Source organism: Sphaerodactylus townsendi, linkage group LG08 (genome assembly GCF_021028975.2).
Source record: "Sphaerodactylus townsendi isolate TG3544 linkage group LG08, MPM_Stown_v2.3, whole genome shotgun sequence".
Classification (NCBI taxonomy): domain Eukaryota; kingdom Metazoa; phylum Chordata; class Lepidosauria; order Squamata; family Sphaerodactylidae; genus Sphaerodactylus; species Sphaerodactylus townsendi.
Window position 1 is genome coordinate 97387728 of NC_059432.1, and position 26716 is coordinate 97414443.

A 26716-nucleotide genomic window follows, 5' to 3' on the forward strand; every position below is an offset into this window, starting at 1 on the left:
GCCGCCGCACACACGCACCAGTCCCTATTGGGCAGGGAGGTTGCTTTAATAACCCCTTCTCGGCACTCAGAAAAAATTAGTAACCTAGAGAAGTGGTGAGAACTGGTTGGATCCCACCTCTGGCTCTTTGGGACAACTGGTTTGCTGCTGTAGAAAACAGGTTTACAGGTTAACTGGTGTGTGAACTAGATGGACCAATAGTCTGATCCAGCAGACCTTGTCTTATGTATTTTGGGGATATTTGATTTTAGTGAAATATAGAACTTTACATGTATTAGAGACACTTTGCTTTATTAATACTGGTGCAGTGGTTAGAGTGTTGACTTAAATCCCAACTGTACCACAGAAGCTTGCCAGGTGATCTTGGGGCAGTCACACAAAATACCTGCCCAGCCTGTGTTCTAGTTGCAAGGATAACATGGAGGAAAGGAGAAGTTTGGGTCCCCATAGTGGAGAAAGGTGGGGTATAAATGACGTAAATACATACATTTGGGAAAGAGAGTAGCTTAAAATTGAATAAAATGGAGGAGAGGAGAAGTTTGGGTCCCCATAGGGGGAGAAAGGTGGGGCATAAGGTGGGGAATAAATGAAGTGTTGATTATGTGTTCCTGCATTGCAGAGGGTTGGACTTGATGGCCCTTGGGGTCTCTTCCAACTCTATGATTCTATTATTCTATGATTCTAAGTAAATAAATACTTTTGGTAAAGAGAGTAGCTTGAACTTGCTGCTCCATCCACTGAGCTTCCAGACATCACTTCCAGTCTTTAGCAATTGCTCTTTCAGCACAAAACATGATCCGGAAATTGAAGCTCTTTCAAAATGTGGCAGCCAGACTCCTTTCAGGGACGCCGCTTAGGGACCGGATTACGCCGGTCCTATATCAACTGCACTGGCTGCCAATTGAGTACCGGGTCATGTTTAAAGTTTTGGTCTTGACCTTTAAAGCCATTCGCGACCTTGGACCTGCTTACCTAAAGGACCATCTCTCCTTATATCACCCCGTCAGACCCCTCCGCTCCTCGAAGCTGTTGGTGGTCCCCAGCCCCAAAGCAATCTGACTGGCCCCTATCTGGTGGAACAGGCTCCCAGGAGAGATCAGGGCCCTGCAGGATATACAGAGCTTCCACAGGACCTGTAAAACGGATCTTTTCCACCAGGCATTTGGCCAGCCAGGGTAACAACTCCTTTCACTATAAATTATATCTGGCCTCCTGTGAGCGCAAGAAAAGGGGGAGGGAAGAACTCTGACGCCATCAAAAGAAAGATAGTTCTCAAAGTTAGGAAGGATAGATTATTTAAACTGTTTTTAATGTATTTATTGTACTGTTGTTAACTGCCCTGAGCCCCTAGGGGGAGGGCGGTATACAAATCAAATAAATAAATAAATAAATTCCTAGTTTGGACTGTTCATAAAGTGACTTAAGGCTTATATTGTATTGGGGAAGGGAATTGATGTTGCTCAGTTGGAAACCAGTTTGACCCCAAACTGTAATGTGTTTACTGTAAATCCAGAAAGTTACTAATTATAAGGGAAGATGGTGACTAATATTTTTAACTGTTGCTGTAACTACGTGTCCCCTATGGACAAGTGATGCTGTATCTTGGTAACCATACTGATAATTATAGATCAAATGCAGAGTAGCCTCCCCTCCTTAGTAGTAAAGGATTTATTTAAAAATAAAATCTCTTATACTGGAAACCTAGAAGGAAATGCCAGTATTTAATAGATTGCAAGAATATGATCTTGCTAGACAGCCACACTCAATATTACTCTGACTGATAGCCTCTTTGTGCAGTGATTTAAATTACTGGGTGAGTTGTCTACAACAAATGGGCAACCGTAATCTAAATGAGGATGAATTATTACAGGAATAAATACTTGAAACAGTATTGCCATTTCAGCTTGAATGATATTGACAAATGGTGCTGTGGTTCACTTGAGTCGGGAATAGCCAAGGTTATTTTTGCATTGTACAGGACTAATCAAGCTGTCTAAAGTTTGTGTAAGGTAAGTTGTGCCAAATTAAGGGTGGTAGGACAAACAGACCATAATCATTTTTAACAGAGGTGTAGCAAAGGGGGAAGGTGCCCAGTGCACTGGTGCCCCTGGCCTAGAACACTCCTGCCACGTCTCTGCCATGTCCCCGCCACACCCCTGGAAAGCCCTCACCCCACCTCCACAGGGGCACGCACCTGGTGCATCGTGCACCCCCGCCCCCTTGGAACCACACCTCTGTTTTTTATTCCTTTCAGTGTACCATGGTCTGCTTCCTTCAGAGTGGATATACTAGTGATAAATTATCCCCAGAGGGACCACCTACCATAAATAGAATAATTGCCCACATGCAGGATTGGCCTGTCCACTAGATGGTGGCAGATGACTGTCTAGGGCACCAGTGGTGGTGGGCGCCTGTTCTTCTCCCCCATGCTCCTGTGAAGGCTATGAGTTGAGAGAGGATACGTTTTGAGGCAACTATCTTTTGGACTGAAGAATGTCCGTTCTCCATACCAGTCTCTCCTGCAGATTCTTTAAACCCCAACCACCAACAATTAAATAGAAAGGCAAACCTAAACTGTGATCAAAAGATTGGTAGCGTGTGCTCCCTATCGATCTCTTATTCGGAGCTTGCTTCACTATGGCTGTAGTTATTTGTGAGGTAAATAGAAATCACTTTTTCGTAGATATCTGACTGTGCAGACAAGACGCAGATGGAGATGATCAACAAAGATGTATTTATAGAAAATGAAGCAATAGGGTAAGTTATATGTGGATGGCTTCGATATATAAAGCAAAATGGGCCCTCATTTTCACCCCCAAGGGATACAAGGTTCCTCCCAATTGTAACTACTTTGTAGCTAAGCCTCAAATAAAATGAGTGAACCCTGAAAGGAAATTTCTTTCCCCTTTCTTCAGACAGGTTACTCCAGCAAGTTTAAGGCTGCTTTTTACCACACAAGAACCTGTACACATAATTTAGAAAGGATGTGCTCTTGACGGGATGCTTATTTGTCACACTAAAATAAGCTTTCTTCCCTAAGCCAACCCCAACCCCTAACGAAAAGCCAAATAAAGGCCCAGCTAAGCTGATGCTCTTATTCAGAGCCATGAAATCTCCATCCAAAGAAAAATCTTCACCCCACTTAAGCTAAACCTGCCTCAGCCCCCTCCATCCAGTTGACTTGGACTGGCTGACCATTGCTTGCATTGGCAGGAGCTTAAAATAACTAGGATTGGTTCAGAGGCCTGGAGGAGACTCAGGATTTTTATGGATGATTGCCCCTCAGCCACCCAACCCATCAGGGTATGCCCTGAGGAGTGCTGCCAGCCCTAGTGAGTGGCAAGTGGGGAGACTGCTCTCCATGGGGGGTAGAGGTGATGAGGGCCAATTGCAGCACCGGAAAGGTGCCACATCTAGCCTTACCCAGCTGCGGGTGGACAAAAAGGGTGGGATCCATCTTCCCGCCCAGTGGTGGGATCCAAAAATTTTAGTAACAGGTTCCCATGGTGGTGGGATTCAAACAGTGGCGTAGTGCCAATGGGGCTGGGCGGGGCACGACAGGGGCGTGGCCGGGCATTCCGGGGGCGGGGCATTAATAATTTCTCTGATACTGTAAAAAACTCTTACTGTAAAAAAAAGTTCCTAATTTCCAGCTGGTATCTTTCTGTCCATAATTTAAACTCATTATAGCAAGTCCTATCGTCTACTGCCAACAGAAACAACTACTTCTCGTCTAATCGGCTGCCTGTCAAATACTTAATACTTTCAAATACTTAATTTTGTTTCTAGAAATCAAAAGAAGGATAGTTTCCTTAAACAAGGAACTTTACCATATTTCTAAAACATGCTTTTAAAACAGCCCAACAGGGAGAATTATCCCGTTTTCTACCTTCGCTAACCAGCCACATAGGAAACAACAGGACTTTATGATTTTTGGACCTAATGGAATTTCTAACGGAAAAGCAGACCCAATTAGTAACCCCCTCTCAGCACACACAAATAATTAGTAACCCACTCTCGGGAACTGGTGAGAACCTGCTGGATCCCACCTCTGTTCCCGCCTCTGTGAAGCCTGGCAGAGGGCGAGGAAGACACACCGCCGGGGATGAAGAGATCAGGCAGTGGCTTCTTGCCATGGTGTGGGGCCAAGGAGGGTAGGTGCAATTTTCTTGCCTCCCTGTGGCGTGAAGGATGTGACTTGGGAAAACCCCACATTTAGGACACCCAAAATCCTTGGCCCAGTCCTCCATATGTTTTAGGATTACCCTGAAAATGTGTAAGACAGCTATTGAGAGCTGAGAGGCAAAGGGAAAGGAGTGAGGAACTGTGACATATTGGAAGAAGTCTTCTGTGACAATTTGGACTCTTCCTGTTCATAAATCAAACTCATTTCTCAAGCGTTATCTCAAGGACTTCAGTCGAATGCCTTCATTTTTCATTTCCGTCCCACTGTTTTCACAGGCATTTCAGATAATGTAAACCCCAGAGTGTATATAAGCACAGCTTTGTATGCTGCAGGAAAAGAGGGACGTTCACAAATGAGAGGGAGAATTAATTCATAAAACAGTGTGACAAATTTTCCTATACATCTTAGCAGTTTGAGGAACAGGTTTCATGTGTATGCTAACCAGCTTGACGGGAGGGTTATTTTAAGTTTTTGTACAACACTAGTCAACACCTCTTTTTAACATGAAGTAATTTGGAACGGCAATTTTCACTTGTACATTAAAAATGCAGATCAGTTGTCTCACTCCTCCTTTCATGTGTGGGTGAGAGAGACATCACCTACCAGATGTGAGCTATAAAGAGATTTTAAGAATGCTTTATGGAGCTTTACTGTGCGCCAGTGACAAAGCGGTTCTTTAAAGGAACTTTCTGGATTCCCTCCCCAGTTTCCTCCACCCGCATCCTATGAGAATTAAACAGCTCTGAGGATTTTCTAAAAAATCTATATAAGGACATTTACTGTGGTGGTGGGCCTGGTGATTCCTAGTCTTGAATGTTTTTAGAATGGATGGACAAAAGGAAATACTTTACTCGCTGAGTAATTAAATTACTCAGTTAAATTAAATTTTTACCATAGTGATAGCCACTAGCATAAATAGCTTTAAAAGGGAGAGATTTATAGAGAGGTTCATCAATAGCTGTAAGACATGGTGACTCCACAATCAGAGGCAGCAAACCTCTTAATATCAAGGTCTGGTGGAAACAGACCTTGACCTCCGTGGTCTGTTTTTTGGCCTTGAGGCGCAGCTGGTTGGCCGCTGTTCTTATGCAGCATGGCTCTTCTTATATTTTTATGCTTCGTTTAAAAGCATACCTAACTACTATAAGTACGAGCAGGACTCTTCAAGAGATGTGTTATGTAAAAGTTATACTCTAGTACTAGTTGGTTTTTAGACATTCTTTCAAAGTGTTTCACACATTTGTATTTAAGGTGTACTTAAAACATTTCACAGGAACACCTAAAACAGTTGTGTGGGCAACAGATAAAAGGTACACGCACTGTAGAGTTGGGATCGCTACAGCTATTTGCCACACTCACGCATAGTAAGAAATTTCTGAAGTAGTTCTAAATAAGCAATATCACACCTGCTTGTGATTTCAGCTTTTTCTTGCCATAGACTAGCTACTTAGTTTAGTGTTTGGTATTAGCTGTTAAGCCTCCTTCTACCTCCTTCTAAATTGTTTGAACTGTACCTTTACGTTGCCTACATAGCTTTCTGTGACTGTTTTCACATTACTGTATCTACTATCAGATTTAATTCTCCCTTCTGTATGCACATACATGGCCCAAGGGGGATGTGGAATGGTAGACATAGCCCGATCTCATCAGCTTTTGGAAGCTAAGCAGTGTCAGTACCTGGAAGACAACCAAGGCAGAGTCTGCAGAGGCAATGGCAAACCACCTCAAATACTTTCTCAAATACTTCCTCAGAAGACCCTTGCTGGGTTGGCCTTTAGTTGGTAGTGCCTTAACAGCATTCACATACACACGATCCTTCAATATATTATACTCTGTTTCACAGAAAGATGATAGTTCAGTCAGTTGAGGCGCAGTAGTGGAGAAAATTGTACGCTTCCGCATTAGAATACAATCCCAAACAAATATGAGAGCTATCATTCATTTTTATGCACTGCCTTTGTCCAAACCATTATTTTGTGCATTATTGAACATGTACTTTGATACAAGAGCATTTGTGCAAAAATTCATTAGTAATAGTCAGCATACATGAGGGACTTCAGTTAGTGGTTATAATAACTGTACACCTTCTTTAGGAGTGCAAAAATATTCAGAATCAGGCATTCTAAAACACCATTCTCAATAATGAGAGGTTTTCCTGAGCTCTTCCTCCATAGAATGCTGTGATCATGTGTGTTGACTATTACTATCTACAGAAAAGGACTGTATCTTTAAATTCAATCTGTGTTTCATAACAAAAAGAATTGTTTTTTTTGTTATGTTCCTGTGTATACTACTGCATTGTGCGTACATGTATATTGTCAGTGGTTTGTCTTTTTTGTAATTTTGTGGGTTTTTTTTTAATTGTCTGTGGACATTTCACACATCACAGTGTTTTAAACGTCAAGTGTGCAAACTTTCGCATAGGAAAAACACAGGTCAGGTGATCAGCCCCTGCTGCTTAGGATCCCTGTTCTATGTGGCAAACCCTGAGTTACCTCTGCGTAATGGGTGAACTCACACAGGCAAAGCTAGTGATGGGATTATGAGGCAGAGATGAAGGGAAAAAGTTACTCCAGGGTGTGAAGGAGAGACTTAGGTACCAAAGACCCGATTGAATAAATGAACCAGCTGACTGTGGCCTAAAGCCAGAGACAGGCCAGGAGACATAGTCTGGAATTTATGGGCGAGTAGGGAGCCGTATGTGGAAGAGAGTGAGGAGAAGAACAACAGTCCGAAGTGGGCTGAGGGTAGAGCCGAAGCCGACGGGCTTGCGGGGGAAAGAAAAACCATCTGAGGTGGGAAAGCTGAGGCGAAAATGTAGTGAGGAGAAAGGGCGGAGGGAGCGAGAGCTTGTCTGGGACGTGATTGTAGAGCCACAACAGACGGCATGAGGCGGGGGACGGAGAGCCGTCCCCTCTCACGCCAGCGCCTCGATAAATACCACTGACCAGAAACGTTTTATGTATTTGATTGTGCATGTACGTTTGTGTACGAAGACGTTCGGGCATGAGTCAACGTGTGTCTACAGACGTGGCTGGGTCTGCGCACCGCACGCAACCCCCACCAGCGCCAGCCAGCTGCCTGCCCAGACGGTGGGCGGGGATTGGCGGCCAGGCCGGGCGCGCGCTGCTGGCGGGTTCGTGCCCGCGCGCCGCCGCCGCCGCCTCCGTCACGGTGGTTTTTCCACCGCCGCCGCCGCCACCTTCCCCTTCCTCCTCTGCTGTCTCCGCAGTGAGGTCACGGGTGGGCGGTGCGTCAGCGGCGGCGGTGGCGGCTGGTGCTCCAGTCTCGGGGACAGCCGGAGCGCCCTGCTGGGATGCACGGTAGGGGGAAGGTCGTTTTCCCGGGGACAACTTGCAAAACGGGGGGTGGGGGGTGGGGGAGAGAGAGAGAAAGGGGGGGAGGCAGCACGTGGGGGAGGGGGGAGAGGGAAGCTTATACAATAATGCCATAAAGGGCTGGGGAGGGGGGAGAACAAGCAGGGGGCATGGTCCCAGGAGGTGGGGGAGGGGAATGGAGTAGCCCTGGGTTAGCCTGGAGCAATGGCGGGGGGGGGGGGGAGGTATCGGTTGCGGATTATCTCCTGTGTGCAATAACCCCTGTGTGTGGGCCAGATTTCTTTAGGGGGGAGGTGTAATGGTTACTTTGTGCGTGTTTCAGGGAAGGAGCAATGTCGGTGTGCTCTTAAAAAAATCTCATAAAGGAAAGGGTTTCCTGGAGAGCAGTGGGGGAAAAAATTATAATAATGCAATGGCTCCAGATCTGCTCTTGCTAAGCTGCTCGGTTGGGGGAGGAGGAGGTGGGGAGGGTTAGTCTGGGCAGGGCGTCTGGACTCTTGGCAGACTCTCCTCCCCACAGGGCCGAACCTTCCTCCCCCCCCCCTTCTCTCTCGTCTGCTAGACTTAACCTTCTTCACCCCGCTTGGAGGAAGAGAGTCTGTAGCAGCAGGTTAGTCGGATCCAACCCGGGGAAGGAGTCGAACTCCCAGGCAGGAAGCGAAATTCCGCAAGGGCGAAGGAATTGGCACGGCAGGGAGCTTTTTTTCCTACTGAGGGTGGCCCACTAGCAGGAAGGGCAAGCAGGAAGCACCCTTCCCAGTTCAGGATCCAGCCGAGTTTTGCGTGCTGAGCTCTCGAAGCACCTTCCTGGAGTGATTCAGCACACCGTGTCACCGGGATCCGCTGGGGGAGAAACTGATAAGTGGGTCCGCGAGCAAAGGTTGTCAGGGTTCCTTTGCACAGAGTTTAGGCCTCGCTAGGGAACAGAGGAGGGAATGTGAGATAGGCTGGGGGTTGTATAATAATGTCACAATGCTGGGGTGGGAGAAGAGGCGGTTGGTTGGGGGGGAATCGGGGGGGGGGATTGTGGATTTGTGGGGCACGGAGGTCTTTGTTGAAGGACATCTGCTCAGCAGTGGCGTTCTCATTGTCTAACTTCAGGGAACCTTTCCCACGTTGTCTGTTGACAGGACCCCTGTGTGTGTAGCAGAGGATTCTGGGAAGTTGTCTAAGGTGTGCACACAGTTCATTCGGGGCTGAGGGGTCTCACTATTACACTGCATACACTGCTTACGAAACTCATAGGATCAAAGAGATCTATGGCTGCACTCTGCAGCCGACGGTTTTATAGTAGTGAGCAAGTTTTGGGGGATGGTTGTCTGTCATCGTCTCATCTCTGATAAACTTCTGGAGAGGTGTATTTTAGGGAACTGAGTTTGAAAACCATTGCTGTAAGAGAATAAAGTCTGCAAGGGAGGAAACTGCTGGCACTGCTGGAGAGGCCTCCTTCTTTCTCTCACCCCCCCCCCCCAATTGCATTATTGTATAAGTCTAGAATATGTCACATTGTGTGTTTTATATTTCTGTGTGTTTTGGGGTAAGGGTTGGTTTGCTGTGGATGGGTGTCCTCCAACGAACAGCTGACTCTAAATTCCCAAAGAAGCTGTGGGGTGTGAGAAGTACAGAATGGTTTGGTGTAAATGTGACTATGGTTGTTGGAGCCATTCTGGAGAAAGCGTGTTACAAATTCAGCCATGAGAGAGAGAAGGTGATTTATAATACTAGCAGTAAAGCCCATTGCAGGGGAAAATGCAGTGGGCTCTAGAAAGAGGGGGCGAGCAAGCGTTTCCCCCGCAGTGTGTTGTACTGCTGTTTTACCTGCCTTCCCACCTTACCACATGCTTACTACCTGTTGATGATCTCCGCCATTGGCTCTGCTGTTACCAGCGACAGGGACTGTTGCGTTCCCTTTGCCTGCTCTTCTGGTCTTCTTTCTTCTCCCTTTCTCTGTTTCCTTCTCCCTCTCAGTCTCCTCTAGATTTCTTCCTTCACTCCTACTCGCCACAATGTCGGTCTCCTTTCCATCTCTGTACCCTCCTCCCTCCCATGCCTTGCCCCTTAGTCCCCCTTTCCACTTGTGCACTGGTCTCCAGGCGACCTGTCCTGTCCTGCTGGCGCAGTGACTGGCCCACCGACCCCCAGCCCCTACTCAGGCGCAGGTGGGGCAAAGGGCTCCTACCCCTCCCCGCTGGAGCTCTGGTGCAGTTTGCCTGCTGCTGAAGGTCATGGGGCTCTCTGCCACTGCCTGAACTTGTTGTCCCCTCGGCCCCTTCTCTCCTTCCTGGGTGTTGGCGGAGGCAGGGTCAGCCGCAGCGGTGCTCCTTGACCCAGCATCTTTGTCCTGGGTCACCCCATCACCAGAGGTGAGCAGCTGGGATTCAGTGGTATGTCAGGCAGCTGGGCACTTGTCTCACCAGGGAGTTCATGGGTGGGAGCATTGGGTTTTGCAGGGGTGGGCTCAAATAAAATGGGCTCTAGATGGGGGGAGGCTAGTGCCATCTGCTACCCCGCTGACTCTGGCTTGGTGTGTGGGGTGAGGGGAGATTGGACAGGAGAATGGGAGGCTGGCGCTGGGTGCAGTGGGTGGCAAGCTGCCCTGCCCTGGCAGGCCCAGCTTGATGTGTGGGGTGGGTGGATTGGCAGTTGGCCAATGGCTGTGCAGGACTCAATTCCACACAAGGCTGAATCCTGCATGGCGATTGGGTAGGAATGAGTCGTCATGACATTAGGCAGTTATATGTTTAGACAAGATTTTTGAACCTACTTAATATAGGCAAGTGAGGCATTCCAGTGCCAAGAATTTGTGCTTTCCAAAGCTGTCTGTATGTGACCAGAAAACTGCAAGGGATGACCATAGGTAGTGCATGAGCTGTAAGGGAAATTGTATTGTTGAAAATATATTGTTTTGGATAAAGCAGCAGCACTGAGTTTCCCCCCCTGCAGAACAGCTGGTGTGGGAACGAGGCTTCCCTAACTGGAGGCTCACATAACTTCAGTTTTGCATTGACTGGGGAGACACCATATTGCTCTAAATTACATTGTATATGATTGGAGTTCTAATATCTTCATTTGATGCACAAATCTGCACATATTTCTCTAGCTCCAACCCCTGAAGCTACAGAGTGTGTGCAACTGGGGCTTCCTTTTTTCTTTCTTAGATGCTGTGAATGTATTCATACAATCCCAAGAGTGCACTCTCTATTAAATCACGCAGGATTTAATTTGTAAACGATGGAAATGTTGTTACTGTCCTTGCTGTCAAATTGGATGTTCTGTGTGCAGCTATAATAACAACTGTGTGCCGCCAAGTCGCAACTAACTCATGGCAACCCCAGGACCATGTGCAGTTTTTTTGTTTTTGCCATCAAGTCACAGCCAATGTATACTGAATCTGTAGGGATTTCAAGGCATGAGATGTTCAGTTTGCATTATCTGTCTCCACGTGGTGAGCGTGACATTCCCTGCATGGCCCTCCCATCCAAATACTGACCAGATTCAACCCTACTTAGATTCCGAAGGTCAGGGTACATGCAGCTATCAGGGTGGATTTGATTTACTGGTAGTAAGACTAGATTTAAACCGTGGTTTTCTACGTAAAGACTCATTTTTGCTAGTATAATCTTCATCTTTACAACCAGATTAAGGTTTCATTGTTAGAATAATAACTTTTCAGGTTAGTTTTACAGTTGTACCAAAAATTACACATTTGGTGATACTATTAGAAATACAAAGATTGTTCACTTCACCTTGCAATAATTTCACAATGATCTATCTCCAGTTTCATTCGGGCCATCAGGTCTTGCGTTTCTGCATTTTGCATGCCTGCCTACCTTACCCATAGCTAGAGGGAAGTCATTACAATATTCCCAAACTGGTCTCTTCTACAGCTGCTGCTGTTGTAGATTTTCCTCTCCAGTGAAAGAAAGATATGATAAACCTCAGGCTATACTCACAAAGATCCTAAGACTTGTGGAGTATTTTCCTCAAAATATTTCACTTTAATTTCTACTTAATTTTTTACCCCTCCCTCTTCACGCTTAGCTCCTTGTGCAGATCAGTTCTACTCCAAACAATCTTCAATTCATTGAATGTCTTGAAACTTCTCACTTAAAAATAACAGGTTGATTCCGTATACATAGAGTTGCAAAAGGAACAATGAGATTAAGGTCTTTTTGTCAACTCTTTTTATTATATATAATAATGTCAGGGGGATTGTATCTACGTGATTGAGATGCATTCCTAACTCAGGCTCCTTCCGCACATGCAGAATAATGCACTTTCAAACTGCTTTCAATGCTCTTTGAAGCTGTTCGGAATATCAAAATCCACTTGCAAACAGTTGTGAAAGTGGTTTGAAAACGCATTATTCTGCGTTTGCGGAAGGGGCCTCTATGTACTTGCTACAAGATATATGTAACCAGCCTGCTATATGTTACCACTGCCATTCTGGGGCATTCTTTCTTTGATCTTTATGTATCATCCTACATAATTAAAAACTAATCCTTCTTTCATGATGAGAAACTTTGGAGTGTAATGTAGCTTAAGCAGAAAACTATCTTTAAATAGATTTTTCCTCCAAAAACATTTTATTTTAAAAAATCAGATCTAAATTTTAAAAATCTGATTTTTAGCCACTCTGCCAGCTGTACTGGATGCCAGATCACACCCATCAAGAAGTAGGGGTGGGCCATTAGTAAGGGAGGATGGGAGAACCATAGAATTATGCAGCGAAATAAAAAAGGCAAAAAAACAGGATTAAAAAACCAGTTGCATGATACCGAGGCCATGCCATGGCCGTGAGGATCTGTAAGCAAGCAAAGGGAAGGGGTAGTGGGAAAGGATACAATTTGAGTGGAACATGGATTCTGTACAACTACAGAATATGTTGGTGTTATGGAAAGGCTGCATTAGATGTGAGAAATCCACTCATCCTCAAGGTATGTAGGGGAAGGGAAGGTGAGGTATACTGGGAGCATAGTGGGCTTCCCATTCATCATTAGCCTACTTAGGGGAATGAAGGCAGGGAGGGGTTGAGTGGAATTCCTGCTCTGCATTATGGTTGGCTGCTATATTCCAGGCAAATTTTATAAATTCAGTCCCCTTCCGCACATGCAGAATAATGCACATTCAATCCACTTTCACAATTGTTTGAAAGTGGATGTTGCTATTCCGCGCAGTAAAATCCATTTTCAAAGAGCACCGAAAGTGGATTGAAAGTGCATTATTCTGCATGTGCTGAAGGGGCCTTAGAGTTTATATATTGGAATGGATGGGAATTAAGCATTCTCAGAAAACTGGGGGAGTTTGTGTTCAAAACGGTGGACATAAATGAAGTGGACACAATATGGTGAGCAGGAGAAGTATGTAAACTCTTTTCTTAGGGGGAATTGGCAGCATAACTACAGGCAAACATTGAGGTGAAGATCAGAATGTTAGGAAAGTGAGCATTGTTTTGGTAGGTGTATAAATACGAAATAGTGGAGCCAACTTGCATGAGGGGGAACGATTACAAGCACTATTTATTCAAAATGATGGTGTAATTTTAGAATAAGAAAGGAGTCTGAGTCTATGGAATGCAAAAAATACAGAGCATGAAAACCTTTGAAAGCAGACCCTTGACAGATGTTCTTTGGCTGCAGGAGCTAGTTCAAAAACGTAGGAGTCATGCTAATTTTTCAGCCATTATGGTTTTGTGTTTCATGACCATATTTTTAAATTATTGGCACCCTAAAATCTAACCCTAAACTCATCACTCTTTGGTGTAAAGTTAAACTTGTGCAAAACTTGCAACGATAAGAGCTTCATGCACAGTTATTTTTGTCATACAACAACACATTCTTATGCAAATGATAAATAAGTGATGTGCTTATACTGAGAAATGCCAGGAGACACTACAGTAAAGATGCCAGCCACAGATGCAGGCGAAACGTCAGGAGAGAATGCTGCTAGAACACCTCCATACAGCCCAGAAACCACACAGCACCCCTATTTCAGCACTGCTACAACAGTGCCCTCATGCAATACTCTTGTTCTTTAGAAATTCATTATTGTAAATGGGTGGTAAATATCCCCAGCAGTAGCAGCAATAATTAAGCTTCTGTGGTAGAAAGAAGCCTTCCTTTCCATGTGTGTGTTACCTGTGGGTGAGTTTTATCCATGTTTGGGTATATAGATGATTTGTAGTGTAGAATATCGAACACTACTTGTCTTGTAAGAACAATATGGTAATAATTGTAAAAGCTTCAATGTGGCAAAATAACTATTCTGAAAGAAGATGGATCAGGGAACGATTTTCATTAGATGACCTCTTGCAAATAATGCACAGACTAGTTAATCAGGGTAGATGCGCTATCTCAGGCCCCTTCTGCACATGCAAAATAATGCACTTTCAATCCACTTTCAATGCACTTTGAAGCTGTGTGGAATAGCAAAATCCACTTGCAAACAATTGTGAAAGTGGATTGAAAGTGCATTATTCTGCATGTGTGGAAGGGGTCTCAGTTTTGTACGTTCATTGATCAAGGCACATTTGTCTGATAGAAGATATTGCATTTTAAGACATTATTTTATTCTATGGATCCAGTGTGGCAACGTCTCTTTTTAGAATCTGTGAGGGTAACTTGAACAAGTAAACTATTTCAGATAGTGTAATAGATGTGAATATTGTTTTCTCTCTCCTCCTCCCCATTTAGATTCTGTGAAAAATGGACAGAAATACGAGTTACTAGTCTGAGAAGTTAATTTGGCTGATGGCCAAGATCTTGCTTTCATTTTTAAACCTTGGAGTTGGAACACTGATATTCACTATGGTCCTCACCCTTACAGCTACCCCTAGCATTGCGCGAACGACTTCGGAGTTTGTTGATGCGCTAACGTCAACAGTATTGAAGGTGGAAAACTTAGTTGCTCAGTGAATACACAGCCTTGTGGTCCAATATTCCTGAATAAAAGGAATCTGCTACATAAAGCTCCTGCCCCATTAACATATAGAACATCAGTGGTTCTGTGTTGTTATGTTCAGATGGAGGCAAATGTGAAGGTCCTGTGTGTTTATAAAAATGGCGAAATCCATCAAAGCGTCTAGACTTTGTACCAAATTACAGTTTTCTATTGGATTAAATCATTGGGTCATTTTCAAAACCAGTGATTCAAGAGAGTGAGCAAAACCTTTTTCTACGTGGATTGAGTTGTACTTTTTATATCAGTACACTGAAGAAATATTTTTTAAGATGACAGATATTTCTAAGTAACCCCTCTTCTTTAATTGCTGTGCTATTAAATGCAAAGCAGTGAAAGCAGCTGAATGTCTATCATATAACTGAAAATAACTAGAACCTGACATTTGAAAGGGCTACTTTAGATCAAAGTGCAGATCTGCCTATCTAAAATTTAGGTATGGAAGCTCCACAGATAAATTTTCCTTTGGATCATCAGGCGAAGCCTAAGGGAGCCATGATTCAAGAAGACGGCAGCCCTCCCGCAAAAAAAGCAATGACAGAAATGCATGTAAAAGAAAAGGTTCAGTCTGTGATAAATAAGCTGACGACAATAAAGACGGAACACTTGGATGAGTGTGAGGAAAATGTTATGGAGGACGGAGAAGAAGAGGCCAAGCCAAACATTGCTGCAACACCTGAGCCTTTGAACTTAAATCCTGGGTTAAAACACACACTGGCCCAATTCCACTTAAGCAGCCAGAGTTCGCTGGGGGGTCCAGCAGCGTTTTCGGCTCGCCACTCCCAAGAAAGCGCGTCTTCTGTCTTCGTACCCCTCCCATCACCCCAGATCCTTCCTGGTCCGCTGCTTGTTCCTTCAGACAGTTCTACGGAATTAACTCAGACTTTATTGGAAGGGGAGTCTATATCTTGTTTTAAAGTCGGAGGGGAAAAGCGACTCTGCCTGCCTCAAGTCTTGAACTCTGTGCTCCGCGACTTTTCTCTGCAGCAAATTAACACCGTGTGTGATGAACTCTACATCTATTGTTCTCGGTGCACTTCTGACCAGCTTCACATTTTAAAGGTTCTGGGAATCCTTCCGTTTAATGCTCCGTCTTGTGGACTCATCACACTGACTGATGCTCAGAGACTATGCAACGCATTGCTGCGTCCTCACGCTTTCCCTCAAAATGGTAGCTTGCTCCATGCAAAAAACTCCTTGGCCCAACTGAAAGAAACTGGCAGTGCCTTTGAAGTAGAGCATGACTGTTTGGGCAAGGGCCAGGGCTTATTTGCGCCACAGTTTTACCTTCAGCCAGATTCTCCTTGTATCCAGTGTTCAGAATGCTTTGGAATGTTCTCCCCGCAGACGTTTGTGATGCATTCTCATCGTTCTCCAGATAAGAGGACCTGTCACTGGGGCTTTGAATCAGCCAAGTGGCACTGCTATCTCCACGTTAACCAAAAATATTTAGGAACTCCAGAAGAGAGAGATTTGAAGCATCTCCTGGCAGAAATGAAAGAGAAGTTTAGTGTGAAAAGTCAGAAGACCCAGACTAAAGTAAGTGTATTTCTTTTTCATGTCTGGTTTCAGTTAGTGTTAAAGATGACATTTAAATATACTAAGTATGAACTTCATAACTGTGAATGTGAATTTGTCCCTTGTGTATAAAAACTGTAGCTGTTAGCAGGAAGTGTCACTGTATCACGGCAAACACGACTCCGGTAAAAAAAAAAATAACACTCTTGTACTTAAAACACAGAATCATAAGCTTGCGAGTTTGGAACTTTATTTCAGGTTTCCTGACTTTTGAACATTTCATTAGAAGAGCAGACTTGCTGTTTGGAGAAAAAGTATTCCGGTTTGATTTTGTTTCATATGTAATAATAAGAATGACATGGTATGTCAAGGGTTTCCAGCATAGTGCTTCGGGGTGGCACGGCACCTGCCCACACCTTCCCTGGCACCTGCCAATTGTTTTTAGAAAGTGGGCAGGCCAAATGGACTTTTTCCTAGCTAGGCTTCTGATTGGCCATTAGACTTCTGATTGACTGTGCAGATCTTTAAAAACATGGCTTTGGTATCAGTTGCCCCCACAACACAAAGATCTCCACTGCTTGACTAAAGGTAAGCTGGCATTTTTAAACAGTATGTTTACTTTTATCAAGTTCAACAGAGTGCTTAAAAATGACTCTAATGCTCGTAGTCATTCGGGACTATTTTTCTACTACGGAAACATAGTACTTTTACTTCTGCCGAACCACGATCGACTGCGCTCTAGTAGAACTACAGAGTAAAGACTCCCATTCTCTATCCTTTATGTACTGTTTCAATAAAATAGTTGCTGGGCCGACTGGCCACCTGAAAGTTCTATATGGCAACCAAGGGTAGTCAGCAATGTGCAATTTTGATTTCAGTTTGTTGTTGTTTTTGGTGTTTAGCTCTCACAACTGAAGAGGCCCCCAGGAAAATGGGGCTGCAGTGTCTGTGTTACGCTTCTCCTAGCATAATGCTTTCAGTGAGTAGGCACACCTCTAATTAAAGATACACCCTTCTTGTGGTTAGTGCCTGTGGTACTTGGAAGGAGTTTGCAGTACAGGGAGGCTGTTTTTATTGCCTCAGCTACATATAGAATGTGCTGCTTGATGGATGGGTATCAGCAAATAGGGAAGAGAAGGAATAAAAGTATTGAAAATTAAGCAGGGGTGTTTGAGAGACTGGGTGGGAAAGGGACAGGAACTTTTACAGATTTCTTCCCATTTATGTCTGGCATCTATCATGGGGAATGTTGGGTGTTCAGTCTGAGGTTTTCCCTGTTACGTCAGGTAGCTGAGCTGGGAGAGACTTTGCCCTAAGACTTTGAAGGTCACATGACTGATGTGGTTCCTTTCAATGAAAGCAGCCAGCTTCTCTGAAGAAGCATGATGTAGCAGATCTGAAAAGGCAGTTTGAGTGTAGCTACAACTGTTTCAGCACCATCAACTTCTTCCTTGTGGACTTGCTTCTCTTTTCTTCCTTCTTCCTTATGCACCTGGTACCCATCTGAGGAAGAAAGAACGAGTCCTATACTGTATGAAGAAAGTATGACATGGAGTCAGGCCTAGAGGAGCTACATGACTGGCAGTCATGTAGCTCTAAATTTAGACCACTGATTAGTAATTGGAAACTTGCTGTTTTGACTTTTGGTAAATAGTCCAGGAAAATAATGTGTTTCTGTATGGCCCCTTAAGCTATAAATTGCATATATACTGATTTAACGATGTATCCAATTGTCTTTGACATTCTCTAATCACTTACAAGATAATGCAGCTCTCGTAAGAGGGTAGATCGATAAATAACATTTTGGCTTACCTGAAAGAAAGTGATAGATTCATTGTTCCCTAAAGCTTGTAAACGACCTCATTATCATCTTGTTGCAGCCTTGCGATAGGTCTAATGAAAGACAATAAACTACCCAAATATGATTCTGCATTTACATATTTGCTGTATAAATATCAATGACTTTTTCAGGAGACTTAACTATATGAATTTTAATGAGTAATTTATGGAAGAGGGGAGAATTCAGATAAGGGCACAGATTGTTATGAGACTGAGGTTTGTTGATGTGTTTAATATCCAGCATTTTATTAGCTTTGGCACGATTCCCTCACGTTTAATGAGCCAGTGCAGTTGAGTGGGGGTATCTGCAGCTGGTTATTCGAAGAATATTTGACACTCGGACGAGGAAACGTGCTGGTCAGTAATGGACCCAAAATACAGGAGCTTGGATGGATTTAAAGATCTGTCTATAAATATATTGAATTTCTGAAAACATCCTGTTTGCCCTTCCCTCTCCCTCCCTTCTGAAGATGGAGGAGGAAGTCTGTCTGTGCTTGAACAGGTATGCACTTCTATGAAGAAACAGATACAAGAGTAGAGAGACCATTACGCATCTTAAACCTTTGCTTTCTGGGCACCTCACCAGCTTTGTATTTTTCTTTTAAAGAGAAATACGTAGTGGCCACAGAGACCTAGTTACTTACACCTGGGCCTGGCTGTGGAGTGGCTTGCCTCCTGTACCCATTTTTTTTAAAGAAGGCTACCATAAATTTTGAATAAGTGCACACTACTTATTAAATGCAATAAAATGGCATGCATCCAGGAATGGTTGACTCTGAGTACTGTTAACCCTTTCACACTGTGACTTTCCCCATTGCGGTTTTGATATACCGCTGGTCGGCATGAGAAATTAAATGGGAACGTTGCAGGAGTTTTGTACAAGGACAGCAGACAACACAGAAAAAGTTTAGAAACTCAGAAATGCATTATATATTTATAATATATATACATAACTGAAATTTAGAAACTCAGAAATGCATTTTATATTTTTGTGAGTGTAATATATATGTATATAACACACACACACATATACATATACTATATATGTGTATATGTGTGTATATGTGTGTATATATGTGTGTGTGTATATATACACACACACATATACTATATATACACACACACTATATATATATTTATACACACATGTAGTATTGTATAATGTCAACATATTTTATCTGAATAACATAAATATACACAATTTCTTTTTTTAAAGTTGAAAGAAAAACATCTGACTACTTCTCTGGTGTGAAGGGCGGGTCAAATTTTTTAACACCAATTTCCAGATTGCAGGAGGAACCATGCCCCTAACCCCCACGTGTATTTATAAAATTCTCTGATCTCAACTTCCTGCTCCAAAGCACACTTTATTAGAATTGTGAAAGCTTACCTTGCCAAGTCTCTCTTTTCCCGTTGGTTTGGAATTCACCCCCTTCCCTGGTAATCCAAAAAAAGCATGTAGAAATAGGCTGCAAATTACTTCTTTGTGCTTTTTAAAGGAAAATGTATGCATGTGAACAGGAGCATCCCTGGTACGGTCGCATTAACAGGAGTTGCAGAAGTACTTTTATCTTCTGCAGCGCTTCTCACACTTCTAAATGTGAAAAGCAAGTATCAAAAAACTAGTTAAGATGCACAGGGATTCTGGGATAGGCACATTTTGAAGAGCCAGGAGCAACCAAGGGTTGATTATTGAGTGTGGGTGAAGGAATACCCTTTCAGTGATCTGAACCGTTCCTAATTCTGATTCTTGTGTATTGGAAGGGTGAGGGAAAAAGGCAACCAGTATTATGCAGTTTCTAACGCAGCATGATTGGGCAAAGCCACGCCATTTAGAGGTTTGAAGGTAAAGATTAGAGACTCAAACATCATTCTGGAAGTTAATAAAAGATTGTACTGTTCAGTGAATTTTTATTTGGTTCACTTATTGGCTACATATGACATGACAGTCTTTAGTTAAATTTTGAGAGGAGGTGGAAAAGATTTTTTCCCCTTGAAGTACATTTTTCAAAGTCTGTCTGTCTTCTCCCTGTAGCATATGTTGTGATGTAGCTCAGGGGTGTTCAGCTCTGGCGCTTCAGATGTTCATGGACTACAATTCCCATCAGCCTCTGCTGACATGGCCAATGTGGCCCGGTGCAAAACTCAGATTTTGCACCAGGCTACATTTTCCCTGTTTAGCCCTTCAGGAAGCTGGTAATTGTTTAACCTGTGAGCGGAATGGACAAAACGACGATAATACTGCTTTTCTGGTATTGCCGAAGTTCTGTTACTTTGCATGTTTGTTATGCTACCTTCTGAAATTCTGTAGGAACAGACCTGATATGATTCCTTCGTAAAATGCTCTTTACAGCTGTGAGCCTGATGTCTGACAAAACTAAGGTGCTGACTTTTCTTCTTTTCTCAGGCAGATTCTCAGTATAACCTAGAATTCCAACAGTGGTATCCAGTCGTAAAGCAAGAAGCAGAAACTGTTAATCAGCCCCACTCATTTATGCACCCCAGGTAACAACTTCATCAGCCTGTTCTTTGTTTCAGTTCTTCTGCATAAAGGTATTTGAAATTACTGGGATTTTGTGATTTTTGTAATGTATGCCTTAAGAAATTGAATTGGAAGTCAACAGTTGAACTGTGACTCTGCATTTGGTGGGTCTTACTTCTGCCCAGGAGAATTCACTCTAAAATCCCTGGAGTTGCCGTTACCATTATATTAGATGGTCAGACTCCACTCACGTTATATTAGATGTTCAGTCTCCACTCACAGTTCTAGTCTCCCCTGTAGCCTTTTTCAAATGATGCACTTGGAAGATAATCAGCCAGTTCCAAAGTTTTTCCAGTCCCAGATGAGTTCTGAGACTACCCATTGCCCATCTCTGCTCACCAGTATCAGATGACCCAGTCAGTCCTGCTGTTGAGAATTCCGAACTTGGTCTTTCCTTTCCTACAGTGCCAGGATTGTCACTCAGCCTGCTTCCTCGCCCCTCCTGACACCAAGAATCCATCCAGTTTCTCAAGGAACATCTTTATAGTCCCCTTTCTCTGCCTGAATCACTTTACCCAAGGTATTGGTAGACCCAGGAAGAACGGATTCTTGACTGCTGCAGTATCCAACTGACTGTTTTTACTGTGGCCCTTTTAAGTTATGTCAGGAAGGCCCTTTCTGCACGGGCCATAAACAGCGTCCTAGGGATGGCAAAAACGCTATCCCTAGGAAGCTGTTTGCATGGGAGGCGCTGCTGCTTTTGAAACTCGCTCCCTGAGCGAGGTTTTTCGGAAGCAGCGTCTTCCAACCGCTGCTGTGTGAACGGCAGCGGCTGGAAGGCGCCATTCCCCCCCCCCTTCCCGATTGCCTTACTGTCCCCTCCGGCCTTCCGGCGCGTCGCACAGGCCAGGGGACACGCCCCCCTGCCCTGCAACTCCAGAGCTGTTGCGCAGGGCAGGGGGGGCGCGTCCTCTGGCCTGTGCGACACGCTGGTAGGCCGGAAGGGAGGGTAAGGCGTTTGGGGGACGGCGCAGCCTCTGTGCAGGCTGTGCCATCTCCCCCCCCCCCCGGGACCGTCTGTGCGAACGGTCCCGGGGGGGTGTGCGTCGGCGTCGTTTATGCCGACGCACCCCCGTAGCGTGGCTGTGCGGAAACAGCCAAAGTAGGGTGTAAGGGGGCTTCTGAGTTCCTTCTGGTGTTGGGGGGCAGAACAGTGCTGGTGTAACATCACACACCTTCCATATTTTGCAATGCTTTGTTACACAGCTGTTCGTCTTCATCTCCTAGTCCTTCAGCCATACTCTTGAGCTGCTCCAGTTCTATTCTTTCAGGACTCCTGACAAGTCCAAGCTTCCTTCTTTCCCCTGAAGATTGGTTGACTGACTGAATGTACACATAAATTGCCTTTTTGCTTCTCCCCCAATCCTGCTTCCAGCCACCAAACATCTATCCCTGCCCCCTGTCACCTCGATTGGGTTGTGACTCTTTTGGATGCCTCCCTGCTTTCTTTCTGCATTTCAGAATCATCACCAGAGTTTTGGTTGGCAATGATAGCATGCCTCCAATGTTGTTACTTTTCAGGCCTGATGTTTACATCCATAGCAACTCTGAAGGAGTTTATTGTTCTTAAATGTTCTGGGTTATTTAACCTTTTCCCTTCTTTGATGTACAGAGCAACAGCACCCTAACATGAGGGGGAATATGATTGAAGTCTATAAAATTATGCATGGGGTAGAAAATGTTGACAGAGAAATTTTTCTCTCTTTCTCACAATACTAGAACCAGGGGGCACACATTGAAAATACTGGGGGGAAGAATTAGGACTAATAAAAGGAAACACTTCTTCACGCAACGTGTGATTGGTGTTTGGAATATGCTGCCACAGGAGGTGGTGATGGCCAATAACCTGGATAGCTTTAAAAAGGGCTTGGACAGATTTATAGAGGAGAAGTCGATCTTTGGCTACCAATCTTGATCCTCCTTGATCTCAGATTGCAAATGCCTTAGCAGACCAGGTGCTCAGGAGCAGCAGCAGCAGCCGAAGGCCATTGCTTTCACATCCTGCATGTGAGCTCCCAAAGGCACCTGGTGGGCCATTGCGAGTAGCAGAGTGCTGGACTAGATGGACTCTGGTCTGATCCAGCAGGCTAGTTCTTATGTCTTTCCATAGCCTTTTTTTGAGGGGGGGTTTCTAGGGATAACCGTATCCCCATATGTATGTTCTTATTTAGATACTTGTAGCATTTGCATGTAGACACCCGTACCTTCTTTTTTCCTCCTTGTTCACCTTTCCCCCAGCACCTCTTTGGCCTCCTTAAACAGGTGTAGTTGTCTTTTATATGCTCACTGCCAAGTTCTAACCTGTTCCTAGTTAGATGACCTGGAACAATTCTGCTGTTTTGAACCAGAAGCTCCTGGTACTTTTTTTAAAAAAACTTATCTTTATTCGACAAAATTTATAGCATTCCTTTCTGCCCTCACAAGGACTGCCAGGGTGACTCATAAACTGAAATCTACATGATAATAACCACATATTACAACAAAAAACCCCTCTAACACATTATTAAAACAATTAATATTAGAGCTACAATGCATACAAAAAACATAGACACAACAATTTAAAAAATGGGCAGAAAGGAGGGATCGCTGAAGAAAATGTCCAAGGAAACAAAAAAGGTTTCTGGCTGTTGTGGGTTTTTCGGGCTGTGGTCTGTTGCTTTTACTCCCAATGTTTCGCTCCATCTATGGCTAGCATCTTCAGAGGCATGTCACAGTGAGGTGAGCCATGCGGAGAAACACATCTCACCGTGACATGCTTCTGGAGATGCCATCTGCAGATGTGGGGAAAACATCAGGAGGAAAAACTACCAGACCATGGAAAATCCTCAGCACCCAATTGATTCCAGCTATGAAAGCCTTCAACTGTACAAAAAAGTCTTCCCCGGCAGCAGAAGATGAGTTTTTCTTAGGAGTTGTAATATCTCTGGGTCCGCAGATGGGCTAACAGAATGAGGATGGCTTAAAACAATTTTAATACAAATAGCCACTAAACATCTTGTAGAGCAGCAGTCTTTAAGCCTCATTCTAGAACAAACCAAGGTCATGTGATCCTAGGGCAAGTCCACAAATTACGAGTTCCTTAATACTGCAAAATGTAAAGGAATATCCCTAGATTCTGTCACTCAAGTTTAAATTCTGTTCTGTAGCCTTTTTAAATAAACCAGCGACTGTAGTGATTTACTCCACTGTAGATATTGTTGCATTGACAGCTTAAAAAAAAATAACATGGCAGTCAGCCTGTTGGGTTGGATGGCATGATTGCACAGCATGGCCACAAATGAAAAGTCGCTTTCTTTTCTGTCATATGAAGAGTTTGAGTTGCTTCACGGCTCACTGAAATCACGTGAAGCCACACTCTGCTGATGACACATCTGTATAATGCTGATGTTGCAGTTGAATTATCACTTGTGCTGTTCCTCAGCTGATTTCACAAACTGAGCACATTGCTTCAGTATGGAATCGGTCACGTTATATCCACCAGGCATATGAATTGCCTCAAATATATACGGTAGCTTTCAACCTATATTTTGCTTCTGGCCCCTAAATGAGAAGTGTTGTTTTTTTTTTTTGTGTATGGTAATGCAATTAGAAGTAACGCAATTAGACTGTTGCCTCTCCTTTGTGCTAAATATTAATGCGAGTTGCCATATAACTTACTGGGGTTAAAATAATTGATGCTGGAATTTTCAAACAGCATAGAATATGATAGACTACGGTTTCAGCAGTGGTTGAAATTACTGCGCTGTGCTGTACAGATTGGTTGGGGGATGCAGAGAGAATAGTGGCTTAAAGCCTGCTGCTGAGTTCAAGATAAAGGCAGGATTCCCGTTCTACATCTTCGTGCACATTAGTCTACATTTGGATGCCAAGTGCCTGCACACACATAACATATTCTCGCCCCACCCCCGACCCATTGGCTTCCTCTGAAATGTAAATATTTGCTTTCTGATGCATGTAATAAGCCAGAAATATAGTGGCAGAGCCATTTCCATGTGACAAAATACACAGTCCTTAATAGAGAAGCTAGCTCCACTGCATAACTGAAAACTTAAAATTGGAGATGGCTGTCCCTTATTAATTGGGAAGGAACTGGTTTTGGTACACATAATCATTTTCTAGCTTGCCTGTTGCAAAAAACTACTGATGTAGGAATTGTGGGGAGATCTAGACTGTTTTGTAATGACTGCATTAATTAATCAGTTAGTTAGTTAGTTAGTTAGTTAGTTAGTTAGTTAGTTAGTTATATTTTTAGACCGCCCTCCCCAGTAGGCTCAGGGCAGCGTACATCATAATTAAAACATAAAATAAAATGTAAAACAGTAGTTCAATCTGTAATTTAAAACAGTCAGTTTGGCGACAGCTCCCTCCCCCCAACCCCATCCACAGGGGGTCTGGATGTCATGAGGGTCTGATGGCTATCCCGGCTGGCCAAAAGCCTACCGGAACAGGTCCGTTTTACAGGCCCTGTGGAAACTGTGAAGGTCCCACAGGGCCCTGGTCTGCTTAGGGAGCCTGTTCCACCAGGTAGGCTCCCAGACCACATTCGTAGTGCCACCCCCCCTCCCCCACACACATACGATCACACACCTCTGTTTTTGGTATTAGGTCTACTGCAAATTCAAAACAACTTCTAACACTGTCAACACATGCATAAATTTGTCCAATAAAACAGGACCTAGTAAAAGTAAACAAATTTATTGAACTGTTTTGCAATATGAAAGGGTACATTTGCATCTCACCTATTACATCTTCCCAGTTTTAATGGTATGGATGTGCTTAGTGCAGGGATATCAGCTTCTCAACACCAGGTTGCAAGGCACTAAGAAGAAGTCTTAGATCCCCTCATTCAGTAATTTTCAGGCTGTTTCTCAACTTGGAAAGAAGCTGGGTGGCTGCACAGAAGCCCCACTCTACTGAATATGATGTTGGGAATATAACAGAGTACATCTTGACTTTGTCCCACAGTGCAGGATAGTGGTCAGGAAGGCCTTTTTGAGAGAATCATGTAAATGCGGCACAGAAATTAAGTGATAAAGATGCCTTTGCTGGCTCTTTGCCCTGGCTCCTCCCCCCGCCCCAAACACAGAGGGAGAGCATTGCTGCTTTTCCTTTAACAAAAAATGTTGCCTTGCAAAGCAGCAGTGACAGGGCTCTTTGTCTTGGCTTCCCTCTACCCCACCCTGGGCCACACAGAGAGAAGAGTGCTGCTGCTTTTCCTTTAAAACTCACCAGTCACCAGGATGGAAGGACAAGACCTTTCCCCCCTCCAACTGACCCAGGAATACCTGTGCTGCCTCCCTACTGCCCCCAAATTCTCTGCTGACTCCCTAGTACACCAAAATTCATCACCGCCCCCCTTGATGTTTCCACTGCTCCCAAGGGGGTGATGCCACCCACTTTGGGAATCCCTATGTTACACTAAATAATAAATACATACAGCTACTTTAAAGCAATGTAAGAATTAGGAAATTAAATTTTCCCTTTTAAATCTGTTCTTGTGTAACAGAAGCCAAATTAATTCATGTTCCCATGGTTTCAAGGCTTTAAGAAGAGAGTAGAAGAAAAGTTTGGATTTATATCCCCCCTTTCTCTCCTGTAAGGAAACTCAAATGGGTTTTTCAATCTCCTTTCCCTCCCCCCCCCCCACAACAAACACCTTGTGAGGTGGGTGGGGCTGAGAGAGCTCCAAAGAACTGTGACTATCCCAAGGTCACCCAGCTGGCATGTGTTGGAGTGCACAAGCTAATCTGGTTCCCCAGATAAGCTTCCACAGCTCAAATAGCAGAGCAGGGATTCAAACCCGGTTCTCCATATTAGAGTGCACCTGCTCTTAAACACTACACCATGCTGTTAAGATGTTGTTGTGAAGTTTGGTGTCTTTTAAATACTTTTCTCACTATTGCTGTACGGAGCCCTTCGGGGATCGGGCGGTATACAAATTAAATAAATAATAATAATAAATAAATAATTTATTTTATTGCTCTTTATACCAATAAAGGCTTGCTTGAAGTTCAGTATTTTTCTCTAAACTCCATAATTGTGTTGTTTCCAGCTACTACTTTTACATGTGCGACAAAGTGGTTGCTCCCAACGTATCTCTTACCTCTTCCGTATCTCAATGTAAAGAAGCTTCAAAAACAGCAGAGAAGATTACAGAAGTAATCAAATCTCTACCTGGGCAGTCGGGAAAACAGCACAGTGTCGCCAAGCGCAAAAAAGCCATTTTATATCAAGATAACTCTCTTGAAGCACCAAGCAAAGTTGATGTGAAACTTGACATGGAAGTATGTCCTGGTTTAGGTAAGTGGGAAAACGAAATTTCGAAACTTTTCAATT

The 26716-nt window shown here is 43.9% G+C and overlaps 1 protein-coding gene across 1 annotated transcript in view; it reads left to right on the forward strand.

The window, feature by feature from the left end:
• The first annotated feature begins 7350 nt into the window (after positions 1 to 7350).
• Positions 7351 to 26716, forward strand: part of SKIL (SKI like proto-oncogene) — a 28238-nt gene continuing 8872 nt past the window's right edge. The window contains exons 1-4 of the mRNA XM_048506404.1: positions 7351 to 7509; positions 14217 to 16020; positions 20246 to 20343; positions 26433 to 26680. Coding sequence (XP_048362361.1) covers positions 14920 to 16020; positions 20246 to 20343; positions 26433 to 26680 — 1447 coding nt within the window. The 5' untranslated portion in view covers positions 7351 to 7509; positions 14217 to 14919. The remainder of the gene's footprint in view (positions 7510 to 14216; positions 16021 to 20245; positions 20344 to 26432; positions 26681 to 26716) is intronic.